Genomic DNA, 13,356 nt, shown 5'->3' with positions numbered 1-13,356 from the left:
CAACAGTCAGTGAAAGCAGTAGGAAAATAGAAATTTAATCTCTGACTTGACTGTACATTCAGTGTCACGCTCACTGGTGCAGATCGACATTCAGGAAGTTGACTTTTACAGTGCGAGGTCATTTGTAGAAGACAAGAAAAGACGACATGATGATGTATCCTGGTTTCTGAGACGGATTAGGATCCTTGCCGTCGAACAAACCGAAGTAGACGACGGTGTTGGAGTCGGATCCACTCAGGTCCAACTGCAACAGGAGAGAATCACGCTGTATTAATGAAACCCCAATAACTTTAATGAAGTAATGATTCATGTTGTGCAAACAAAAAAGCAAGCGACAGAGTGTGTGAGACCCGAGGCTTTTACACCTGGATGTCTAAATCAACAACAAAAAAAAAAACTGGGTTTTGAAATCAGATTTAATCACAAAAAGAAATAACAAATAAAATACTACTGCAGGTCTTGTAGAGCTCAGGAGAGAGTTTGTTTAGGAAACCCGTATTTAACGAGGCAGTGAGTTCCTCATTACGTGCAGTAACAGCATGATGGAGTGAAGGATTCTGGGAGCTGCCCACTGGAGCAGGAACAGGTGTGGTGCCTTGCTTAAGGGCTTTCTGAAGGAGGGGGCTGTTTAACAGGTGTTAATAGGGCCCTCTGGACAAGCAAAGTCTGTTTTCATTATCCAATAATCTTCAATTATTTTCCTCAATAAAAGTCATAAAATAGTGAGAAATGCTGTCACAATGTCCAAAACGCCCTCGTTCATAATATGAAATGTTTGTTTCTAATGAGCATAGACCCAAAGAAATGAAATCTATAATCACATTAAACTACTAATAATCCTTGCAAAGAGGAAACAGAAACTAAAGATTTTTTTAGTGTTCTTGCTTTAAAAAAATGATGAATTTACTATCAGAACTGTTGCAGATTAATATTCTGTATTTGAGTAATTTAGTAAGTAAATCCGAATCTGAGGATAAGAAAAGTGCTGCACGTGACTGCTGAGACCATGAGAGCGCTGCAGCCGGGAACAAGTCAGGAGTTTACATGATTATATCAGGAGCCTTTATGGTCAATAACTCACTTCAGAATAATTAAGCGCTCCTTAATTCTAATGGGCTTACTTCACTCAAATGCCTCACTTCAGTCTGACCTTGATTTCAGTGCAAGGTTCTTGTAAATCTACTGAAGGAGCAGAAACTCACTGGACTTTAAACTTGTCCTCAATAACCCTGAATACTCTGTGTGTGTGTGTGTGTGTGTGTGTGTGTGTGTGTGTCATATTTCATCAGAATCAGAATCAGGATTAGTCAGAGTGTATATTTAAGTCTGTTTTTGGTCTCCACCAGCTCATAGCCGCTAAATGCTCCACCGTGTTCACCAGCTACCGACCTGTTTGGTGATATCCATCCTCCAGGGGTTGACCTGCAGTCCGTCACACCAGCCTCCTCGCCCGTACAGCCACGTGCCGTGTTCGTTCGGTACCGCTCCCTCTTTCACTCGCATGGCACAGCCCAGAGCGGTTCCTGATGGTTCCCCAAGAAATACAAAAATATGACAATCAGTGCAAGAATTACCCCGTAATCAGTGGCTCAATGTCTGAGCCTCAGGCCAATTAATCCATTAGTTGATCAACAGAAAATGAACTGACAAAAACTGAACATTTTAGTCAATTATCAAGTAAAAATGCGAAACATTTCAAACGTTTCAGGGATTTCTTGAAAGTCTCTGTTTCATACGTTTGTAACTAGAATATCTTTGAGTTTTAGACTGAAACAAGAAATATGAAGACATCAGCTCAGGTTCTGAAACTCGTGAAAAGCATTTTTCACACATTTCTGACTTTAATAAAATAAAAGATTAACTGCTACACATACCTACTATTAGATTATTGATCAACATGAGATCTGTGCTTTTTAAAGCGTTCCAGCCTCAAAACAAAGTCATGTCACCTCAAGGTCCATGCAATAATATCACTGGAAACGTTTAAATTTCCGTTTTTCTGCACACTTCAAAGCAGCATTGATCAATATTTCTATAACGATAAAGTATCAGATGACAACGTGAAAACCTACAGAAACCTGCAGGGAATCTTTACAGCTTTACAGAGGTTTGCAGTGAGTCACAGCTCATTGTTTAGCTGTCTGCATCACAGCGTCACTGTTTTGTCGATATACGTCACAACTTGTTCCTGCTGCCTCCTAGTGGCCAAAAAAATCAGTTACCACAGGTTTAAAGATTTATTGTTTTTAGCCACACGGAATAAAAGTCCTTAAAGTGCTTGGAAAACTTGAAATTTAAACATCTATATCTCCCTGACAACTGGGCGAACTGCAGCTGCTGAGGAAGATTGCGTGATGTGATCGAAAGCTCCAGAACAGCTACTAAAGGAGCGTGGTCCCTTTCCTCACCTGCAGAATCAAATATGCGGGTGTTGTTGAACACGGCGTTGACTAAGAAGTGGTGGGAGGTGACACAAAATTCTCCGCAGCCGTTCTCGTCGCTGCCGTGGCCCGTGATGACGGCGAACAGCTCCACCTGAAAACAGACGCACAGCTGCTGAGACGCTCCGCAGACGGGACGGGCGCCGCGCTTTAAGAGATCGTCGTGGGATCAGTCACCTTTTTAGTTGAAGCCGGGACGGGGAATTTGATCGGCTGGTATCCCTTGTTGTAGTTTTTGTCGAAGGTGCCCCCGCTGTACAGTGACATCACTCTGAAGGGGTGGGGCTTCTCCACGCGATTACCTGTGACACCCAAAGTTTTGGATTGTTGCTCTGACAAAAGAAAGAAACATTAATGCGTCAGAAATTGTGACGGAGCCAAACCGATTAATTGATTTAATATGGGGAATAATGAAAATGATCATTAGCTGCAATCCTACATGGAATTAAAACATTCTCACATAAAAATAAAAAATTAGTCAATTATTAGATTATTACATTAACAGCTTGTTGGGGTAATAAAGTGAGGGTGGTGACATCAGTGTTTGCTCTTTGTTTGTAAATGCATTTACTTGAACTCTCCGTCACATTTAAAACAGATTTTAGGTCCATTCAGATCATCACACCCAGTCACACACGATCAAAAGCCTTTCTTTTGTGTGCCTTTAATTTCTGAAGAATTTGGGAGGCGAGCTTTAACATCTAAGCACCATCAAACTCACAAAAATCCATTTCTTCTTTTCATGACTTTAAGATTTCTATGCTTTTCTTTTTTCAAATGTACTTGTTCTTGTTTCTGACTGTAAATTCATCTTCATCTTTCATCACTACTTTTAGTGTTTTAGTGTCTGAGGAACCTTCTTGAAAAACAAGATTTACATTTTCAAATGTCTTTTTTTTTCTCCAGGAAGTTACATAAAAATTACAGAAATTATTTTACTCCCATATTCTGGTTAATTTTGTGTAATTTTGTCATAGTATTAATTTTGTACATCAATCATTTTGTGATCAGAGATTATTTCTTTGCAGCCTGTGGGCTGTAACAGACATCGAAAACAAAGGCATAAACGATTCTATGTTAATTTAATGTTAGATTTTATCTGTGTTGCATGTCACATTTTTAAGTAAATATGTATGTTTTGTTAAGCTGGTGTTTTCAGTGTGTGGACAGTGAAAATAAGTGAAGTACTGCACTATTATTGGGCAAAAAAAAATGTCCACGTGGCCAAATGTCATAATAACATCAGCCAAATTATCACTTAATACAATCTAAAGCACATGACGGCAGGTCTCAAGAGAAAAACAAACTCATATCCGGACTCTAATTGTGCCCGACAGTCTCCTGATTATTCGTAATCATCTTCTACATCATGGTCCTACAAACTGTAGCTGAGTCAAAGTCTTTCCAGGAGATAAAATCTTTGTTTTTGCTGCGAGTGTCATCCAGATATGTTCCAGTAACTATTAGCAGACAGACTGTTCCTTCCTGCAGAGAGATTCCTGCTCTCCACTTTTCAAGTGAGAGGAAATGGACAGAAAATGTTGGGGGGTTATTTCAGTCACAGCTCTCCTCTCTCACAGAGGGAGAGCTTGGATCTGAGCTTAGCTTTGACTGTAAGTGTGCTTCAAACACACACACCTTCAGCTCATCTGCCCACCTTCCAGTCAGCACAAAGGGTGAATGATAGGTTGTATTGTATTATTCAGTACAAGGGTTAAAAAACTGCAGTGCTCCGGTTGATGAGCTGATATTCTGAAATAATTCAGAGGCAGAAATGTGAGGTCCATCCTCCACCACTCATTATTCATGTACTGAAATTCTGTCAAATCTAACCATGAGCGATGATACTACTTGCTGCAGGTGGGTTATGTGGATAAAATCTGACATCATGTTCTGTAGCGGAGTCTATGGACATGATTCGCTATAATTGGTAGCTTGCTGTGCTCTATGTTCTCTACACACAGTTATTGTGTGTGTCTCTCTGTGTTAGATCAGTGGACACGGTGACACCGTCTCTTTAAGAAAGAAGTTTTTCTGGAGTGAATAACTCCCTGCTTTTGGTTTTGGGCAATGCCATTTTTGTGCTTTTGATGTGTTAATTAAAAAAGATTAACACATTTGTGCAGCAAAAGAAAGAAATTGTCTGACCAAATATTGATATACATTAATCTTTCTGTTTATTAAATTGAGAAACTTCGGGGGAATTTGCAGGATGTAAGCGAGAAGTATCATGTTGCCATGGAGTCAAGTTAGTCGGCAGTGGGCTACAACGTTCTTTTAAACTTATATTTGTTGAGATTTTGGCAAATTGCCTCAATTAAAAGTGTGCTGAATTAGCTATTATCAGTTCCTGTTTGCAGTGTATCCACAGATGTGCAGACAACTATCACTGGATCAGTGTGATACTGAAGAAAACATGGTGATTCTCAGGCAAGTTCTGCAGTCAGAGAGTCGTCTTGCGGTTTCTAAGCAGATCTATGGACATTTGTTGTGTTGAAATCAGAGCTACTGATTTCTTCTGAGAGTGTACATCACACTGAATTTAAAATTGTATGTATCATGTGTGTGTTTTCAGATTTGACTCCAAAAAGAGGAACACAGATTTTGATGCAGCACAATCTCAGACTCACAGTACACAACAGATCCTCACGTGACCAAACTACACGACCCGCTCAGTACACCACGCACATCCGCTGTTACCTGTCTGGTTGCTGAATCTCAGATTGAGGGAGACGATCCACGGCATCGCCCAGGGCACTGTCTTCATGGTGAAGGTGCATCTGTTGCTGTCCAGCAGGGGGAAGAGGGGCGACACATCTGTCAACCAGCGACCGATGCCTCTGCCAAAATAACACACACAATCATATCATATATATCAGCCAAAATAACAGGATGCAGCAGGATACAGAAACATTTACGATTATTCAAGTCATTTTTATCTGGAAAATTCTGCTTGCCAAGAGTTGAATAAGAATATTGGCGCCACTTTCATGTCCGCGCTGTAAAGACGAAGCTACAGCCAGGAGACCGTTAGCTTAGCATAAACACTGAGAACAAGGGGGAACAGAAATCCAGAAATCCACCTACCAGCGTCTCTAAAGCTCTATAATTAATCAGTTATATCTCGTTAATTTAATCCATACAGGAACCAAAGTGCAAGTTGTGGGTAGAAGGAGTTATGTGCTTGATGATTTCTTGGCCAGGTGCAGTAACTTCCTGGCAGGTTGATAAAATTTTTGAATTACACGCAGTGTTTAAAACTGATTTTTATCAGTGTCTCATTTACACTTAAGTACATTAAAGACTTTTAAGATAGATCAGGAATTTCCAGACTTTATAACAGATCCACAAACAGCAGAGATGGATGTATTTATTCCATAAAAGCTGTGGGTTATAAACGTGAACGGTCATTATCATAACCATCCTTCACATTTGTGTCGTCAGGGTGTTTTATATCATCCTCTTACCTGCGGAAGGCGGTGATCCATCGGCCCAGCTCCATGTTGCAGTACAGACTGAGGTGATTGCAGCAGACGAACAGCTGCACCGTGTGATCCCACTGAGCGCAGGACGAGTCTCTCCTGCCGGGACACGACAGCGACGCATCCAGCTCCAGCCTGTCGAAGTCCAACAAACCTGCAACACAACAGTACAACAACGTACGAATCTCAGTATCATTAAAATGCTTACTTCTGCTCCGCTCATGCCGCAGCAAGCGCTCACACTGTCGCTCTGATGCAAAATCCTCTTACCTCTCAATGCTAATGCTGGTTTTCAGAACAGGGTGAGCTGTTTTGGGTGGTCTCTAACAGATGCTTTGGACAGAAGAGCCCGATTAAATGGATTATATCATCAAGATCAGACTGAGCGTCCTCTCATACCACAACTACACTGGAAACTGGGAAACCTGCAATAAACTTTCTTTGCACATTTGTATTTTCCTTCCTTAACTTTATGCCTCAAACCCCAAAATAATTTACATATCCTGGATTTCTGTGGAGAGTCAAAATCATTTTTAGGGGCTTTTTCCATGTGCACATCACAATAATAATGATGATAATTGTACCTGTCAGTTTTTTATGAAATGGCCGCTAAGCACAAAATACTGAGTGACAGTAAATAATATTGACATTTAAACACGTCATTTCACACACAGATTTCTGCTGACGTTACCTAGAGGCAGGTCGACTGTAGCCACCGCTCCTTTCTCTCCCTGCATCTGGACTTTGTCAAAGACAGGAACAACCTTGGCCGGACTTTGAAGCTGGGTGTGCAGATCTGCATAGAAATCAAACCTGCAGAAGAAACCAAAGTCACTGATGAGTGCAAAAGAAAAAAAACTATGATTATATTTAATATGGTGGGTGTACATATCAAATTCTAGTTATCAATTTTTTGTCAGTTTCAAATTGTACAAAAAAATGTAGAAAAACTTTAATGTAAGACTTTGGAAGAATCACGTAATGTAAAGATAAACACACTAAGGATTTTTTTTAAAGAAATTTACAGTAAAATTCATGCTACATCCTTAACATTTTTGCAACCATGCAATAAAGCTTTTAGTCTTATTTGGAAATATTTTCTGATAGTTGTTTGTACAGTGTTTAACTTTCTGTTGATCTTCGTCTACAGTTCCTGTTTTACCAGCCTAATTATTGAACTCTGTATTAACAGACATTCAAACAGTCGTGGACTTCCCCTCACCACTTTCCCTCTCAGGGAATCCCCATCAGCATCTGAATCACCCATCTACTACTCTGATAAGTCAAGTGAACTTTGAGAGAGAGCGAGAGAGAGCGAGAGAGCAACGATGTAAGAATAGATCTTGTTCATTTGACTTTGTTTTTGCACAAAAATTATGCAAATTATATTTTATACTGCACCTGTAAGAGAACAAAAATACATTTTCTAAGGGGAAATGTGGGGACATGTTCATCCACACTGAAGTGCACCTCTACAATCTAACGTAACTCAATACAGCAACCATGCAATAAAGCTCATGGTGTCATTTTCCTCTTTACTCAGATAAAACCTGGATCTTCCGGTTACAGTCGAGTCTCATCAACACGTGGGCTCTCACCACTGCGCCTGCCAGTTGATGAACCTGAACGAGGGGTAAAGGAACCAGCCCATCTCGGCCAGCGCCCCCTGTGGGTCAATACTGATGAAGAAGTCTGGAGACGGAGTGGTCTGGAACGACACATTGACCTTCTGTCCGAACCTACAAAACAAATTTAAAGAAGTATACCATCACGAGACAGGCAGCATTTAACAAATTAAACTTTTAATCATCTTAAATCATTTATTAAGAGATAACAACAATTTGAAAATCAGATTAGAGAGGACTCAGCCAGGCTTTAGAGAATCACTACTCTAACCTTTTAGAAGAACAGCTAATCTACGCTCAAGGAAGTTAAGCATCAGCACCGGGGCGGCTTTTAATCCGTCAGGTGGGGTCAGTCCTACCTGAGCGCCTGAGCAACCGAAGGCTCCAGGTGCACCATGGCAGCTGGGATGCCCAGCTGCGAATAACATTCATCCTCAACACAGTTCATGTCCTGGATCGGGTTACCAGGGAGCGCATAGACGAGGACACCGGAGGCGTTGGATTTGGCCATGTTCTGCACCTGGAAGGAGGAACAGCATCTGATGTTGATGAATTCACATGCGATCAAAGGCAGCGCAGTGGAGACAACAACACTGTGTGTGGATGAACTGTGAAATACAGCTACAAAGAATAACAAGCAGTACGACTATAACTAAACATTATTTTTGTTATCGATTAAACTGTCAGTTTTTTTTTTATTTAAATGAAATGATGAATATATGTGTAATAGAAAAATGACTCGAGTGTCGAGTCATAAAACCAAAAACATAGGAAAAATATTATTCCACAGTTCCCCTTCTATTACTTCTTCACTACATGTCTGTTGGATCCTTCTTGTTTTAGCTGGATTACTCATCTTTCTGTGAACATGTGACCGTACTGGGACAGAAGTGTGATCAACATTTATAAAACAGATTCCACATCTTAATTCATGCTTTGAAACACATGAACAAAAGGAACTGTTTAGGCCTCAATGATACTTTTGCAAAAGAAAACTTATTAGTAGTTGGTCATGCACCTTATATGGAGTGAGATTAAAAGTGCTGAAACGATCAGTTGATTGATCAATTTGGCGATCGACAGAAAACCAACAAAACATTTTTGATGAAAGTGACTAAATTCACTGTTTTCAGCTTCTAAAATCGGAGGATTTAGAGATTTAAAATCTTGAGTTATGGCCAGAAACATGTTTTGTGAGGTCACAGTGACGTTTATACCAAATCTGAAGAAATTCCCTCCTGAGATATCACGTTCACAAGGATGCGACACACAGACGGACGTACATATGGACGGACAGACAAGATGAAAACATAACTCCTCTGCCTACAGCCGCCACCGCCGCCGCCACAGAGGCAGATAAAAAAACGTCTGATAAATCATCCGACTAGTCTTTGGCGAATATTATTCTGCAGAACCTCAACAACATCGTCACAGACCTGCATGTAGTGGAGGCCACAATCTGAACAAGAGGCCGCACGCCTCATTACCAGCGACATTAACAGACCTTAGTGAAGAAGGAGCAGCTGCCCTCTGACACCCAGGCCACAGCACCCGCCACGGACGGGGAAGGGTCACATCCGTTCCCCGCATCGATCAGCTGATACGACCTCTGACCCCAACGTCCCATCAGCCAATCATACCTGGCGTCTAGTCTCTTGATGATTACAGGCATGTTCCACCCTGTGAGGAGAGAAGGAGAATGACGAGAAAAAACTCGTGCACATACAATAAATATTTTACATTACTTTCAAATAGAAGCAAAATCCGCCCAACCACTTCGTCTCTGCTGAACAGGTGAGCCAGACAACAAGCAGTGACAGAGTCTCGTCCGTCAGACCGAGGCTGAGTCAGCGTTCTCACCCTCGGAGGTGAACACGGTCTGGGAGAGGCCACAGTTGTGACCCATGCAGCTCCAGTAGTAGAGCACGCTGGGGATCCAGTTACCCAGAGCGAAGACGGGCACGGGAGAGAAGTGAAGCCGGGACAGAACCTCCTTCTTACTGCAGAGAAGAGCAGGAGGTTAAAACACGTATTTTGTCGACAATCAAACACCGACAACTCAACTAACTACACAGCAGCTTATAATTATTTAATTTCAAACACTAGATAATTAGAAAAAGAAACTTGGGCTGGAACTAATCGCAAAAACTTTCATACAGAGAATGAGATTTTCAAGTAAGAAATTAATAGTTTAGTCTTTAAAACTTCTGAAAAATGTGAAAATTTCATTACAATTTCCCTGAGTACACAGTCATGTGTTTACATTGTTTTCTTCTGTCCAAAGATATTTCATTTCATTTCATTGATACAAAAGAGAATAAAAGCAGCAAATTCTCACATTAAAGAACCTGCTATGTTTTTGTATTTTTGCATGAAGACTGATACTGTTTGTGACATCTCCCTTTTAGTCTCAGATTGTAACTGGACTTCCTCGTTTCGGGTTTCAGTTCAGTAAATGTTGTGAAGATTTTTGAGACTGTTCTCCTTTTACATTTTTTGGTTGTTTTTTTTGGGGTTTTTTTTTACCAACTGGCAACAGATATTCAGGCTGTTTCATGTTGCTCATGTTTTATCAGTTTTAATTTTTTTTTTAACTTGTGTATTTTGCCTATTATCATTAACACTCCTTGATTTCACTGCTGTTGTGTGTTACATTTCTTTCTAACTGGTATTCATTTTTATCACATTCACCGAGGGGTGATCCTGTTTTGATGTAATTTTGCTGCGAGCTAAATTTCCCATGTGAGACAATAATGACTGAACATAACTGCTTTACAGTTTTTTAGTTTTCAATTTAATATGATCTATGTTGACAGCAGAGATTTCAACTGTGATGAATTTACCTCTTAATTAAAGTCAGTTTCCACAAGTGTGTTCAGATGAGCTTGTTACTCCCCAGTGGTGACAAGTAACTAAACACATTTATTCAAATGCTTTTGCACAGATTTAAGGTATTTGTTCTTGATTATAAATCACAATGCATTGTTAAAGAATAAACTAGTGTTTCCCAACCTTTTTGGCTTGTGACCCCTTGCAGCTGGCATCCTCATTCTAGATTTAAGTTGAATGCAGTTTCACCTAAGAGACATTTCCTCTCTAAACTTCTCAGACTGTGTCTTTTAAACCAATTCCTGAATCACCTCAGAAGCTCTCAGATTTTTATTATGACCCTTGAAACTGTCCAGGGGCTCCAGACTCCAGTGTCAAGTTATTAACACAGAGAAGACTTTGGGTAGGGTGGGATTATTCCATCAGAGAAGAACTGTAAGTCTGCAATGAACAATGATTTTAATAATCAATGAATTTCACAGTTATTTTCTTTAATAATCAATCGTTCAGTGTATAAAATGTCAGGAAATAGAAGAAACCCATCATTACTCCCTGAAGGCCAGGTTCACATGCTCACAGCTTCTTTTGTTGAGCACCAGTCAAAAACATGTTGAATTTACTATCATAAAAAACTGTGAAAACTAGCAAATATTCACATTTGACAAGCTGCTCCCAGTGAATAATAGTTTGGGGCAACAGGGGCCCAACATTGTGCCCCGGGGTCCCTCAGGAGGTTCATCCGGTCATGGGGCCTGAAGCCTAGGTTGGGAACCACTGGACAAAATAAAACATGCTGTATATAAAGTGGTTTAAAATGCTGCTCACACTTAAAAGCATCAGTATTAACAATCTAATAATGTCAGAAATAACTATATTAATCACACGGGCATTTTTCTACAAAACTATTAGGCTACTTTCACTTTTGATTATTTAAGAACATAAAGCTTTTGTACTTTTACTTAAGTGGGATTTTGAATGCAGGGCTTTCATCTGTATTTTCACATTGTGATCCTGCTACTTTTACTTAAATAACGGATCTGAATACTTCCTGGATACTTCAGGAACTCCGTCAGTTCTGCAGAGATGAAAATGCAGCAAGTGTGTCATAACTTTTTTTTTTTTTTTTTTTTTTTTTAAGTGGTCTGCATTTCAGCCCCAGCCCCAACCCCTCGCCCCAAAACAGTGCTCCCCCTCAGGTCACCTGTGCATGGCGGCCCGTTGCAGCTGCTCCCTCATCCAGAGAGCATCACTGACCGCAGAGTCGTCCAGGGACAGGAAGAGCACCTGTGTGCTGTCCGGCAGGTCCTGCACAAGGCTGGTCAGGGACGACTCCGAGCTCCACATACACTCCAGAAACCCAGACTTGTTGGTGAAGGCGTGAATGACCACAGATCCCCGCAGAGCTCCGGGCTGGTAGGAAAACTCCCCATCCAGAGTTGGGACTTTGAACGCGGCCGCGACGTCCCCCGGCTCGGGCCCGGTGGAGATCTGCGGAGCGGAGGTTTTTCTGGATCTAAACGAAACCGTGTTGTCTTGGGACTCGCAGACCTGGTCCCCATCGTCGGTCAGTTTCATCCGCTGCTTAGACCTCCCCGCGGCTTCAGTCACATGAGCTGTCACAACAACAAGGAACCACAACAGCGAGGACCAGGAACGCAACACAGCCATGTTTCCGTTGACAGCTAGACACCGTGAACTCACCACAAACAGCAGATACCGAGCATGTCTTTCACAGAGTTTATGTTGAATTAAAGGCTTCTTCAACGACTCTCCTCTCTAAAACGCTTTCACGGACTTCCTAAATTCACCTCCAAACATTTGAGTTGGGGGCGGGTCATGCTGCTGTCTACGGCGGCTGTAGCGGGACAAACAGCTTAAAAAGCGCAAACCGTACACCGGGCGATTGATATCGCGAAAACGGGATTTCAGTTGCAGTTGGTTGCAAAAATGTGTTGTTTGTCACTAACCTCATAATCTACAGTAGGCTAAAATTATAAATATTAAAGTAATTATAGAAGCCTATTGGGAACTTTATTAAGATGATCATGGAAACACTGGACTTGACTTTCCAGGGATAGATGAGCGGAGCTGAGAGAGTGAAAGAAGAATAAAAAAGGAGGGAAATGAGAACAGAGTGATCCGGAGGAGCTCAAATAAATACTGTCTGATAATATTACAGTACATGTCCATGTTGTTTATCCTATGATGCTATTCCTTAAAGAGATGTATTATCATTGGAGTAAATGTTCTTCTGGTGGCCTAATATTCAGTTCAGAACACTGAAGACATTTACTTGGCCTTGTGGATCTATGACTGCTCAGTTAGAGCAGCACATATTATTATGGTCTGGATTTAAATGTAGATTTGTCATCTAAACATTAAATCTGTGAACAGCAGAGTGTAACAAAAATAGGTGCCAAAAGTAGTGATGCTGTTTATGCCAAATTCATTCCCCACCTGTCATGTACATTCAAAATAGTCACATCAGACAACCTTTGCCTCTTTTTATGTGACAGTAGTGAAAATTAGTCATTGTCAAAATCTGTTGTGTTGTGGTTTCAGAATGATGGAGACAGAGAACAATTAGATTCAAAATGTGATGCAGGCTCGGGATGATTTTCTTTTCTTGGGCAACTTTCATGTTTGTGGCTTGGTACGGTAAACAGCATGTAGCTGCTGTGAACGGGGAGAAAATCCTCCGGGGAGCATGTCCCCTGAATATTGACTTAAGTTGGGGCTAAACCCTGAATGTCTACAGTGTCAGGCCGCTGATTATTCTCACAGGTAATCATGAAACCAACCAGTACTCTAGAGCTGAAATAATTGGTGGATTTGGTTGATTGGCATTATTGATCGTTGACTGACATCAAACGTGATGTTAACATTTTTGTGCTTTTGACTGTTGCTCAGACAAAAAAAGAAACTTTAATACGTTAATTTGGGTTTCAGGGAATAATAACTAGAAAATTCCTGGAGAAC

General features: G+C 40.9%; 1 protein-coding gene across 1 annotated transcript; it reads right to left on the bottom strand.

Moving 5' to 3' along the window:
• Positions 1-5: 5 nt before the first annotated feature.
• Positions 6-12,237, bottom strand: LOC111236898. Its single transcript, XM_022765800.1, has 12 exons — positions 11,579-12,237; positions 9,409-9,548; positions 9,053-9,228; positions 7,908-8,068; positions 7,522-7,662; positions 6,615-6,736; positions 5,909-6,077; positions 5,142-5,281; positions 2,619-2,773; positions 2,409-2,535; positions 1,390-1,523; positions 6-244 (listed from the first exon to the last, which is right to left on the bottom strand). Exons 1-12 carry the CDS (start codon positions 12,043-12,045, stop codon positions 119-121), a joined length of 2,058 nt encoding a protein of 685 aa, XP_022621521.1. The 5' UTR covers positions 12,046-12,237; the 3' UTR covers positions 6-118.
• Positions 12,238-13,356: the final 1,119 nt, after the last annotated feature.

Source organism: Seriola dumerili, unplaced genomic scaffold (assembly GCF_002260705.1).
Source record: "Seriola dumerili isolate Sdu_G_001 unplaced genomic scaffold, Sdu_1.0 BDQW01000756.1, whole genome shotgun sequence".
In the NCBI taxonomy this organism is placed as follows: domain Eukaryota; kingdom Metazoa; phylum Chordata; class Actinopteri; order Carangiformes; family Carangidae; genus Seriola; species Seriola dumerili.
The sequence above is the reverse complement of the archived record's forward strand: the minus strand, read 5'-3'. Positions and strand labels throughout refer to the sequence as shown.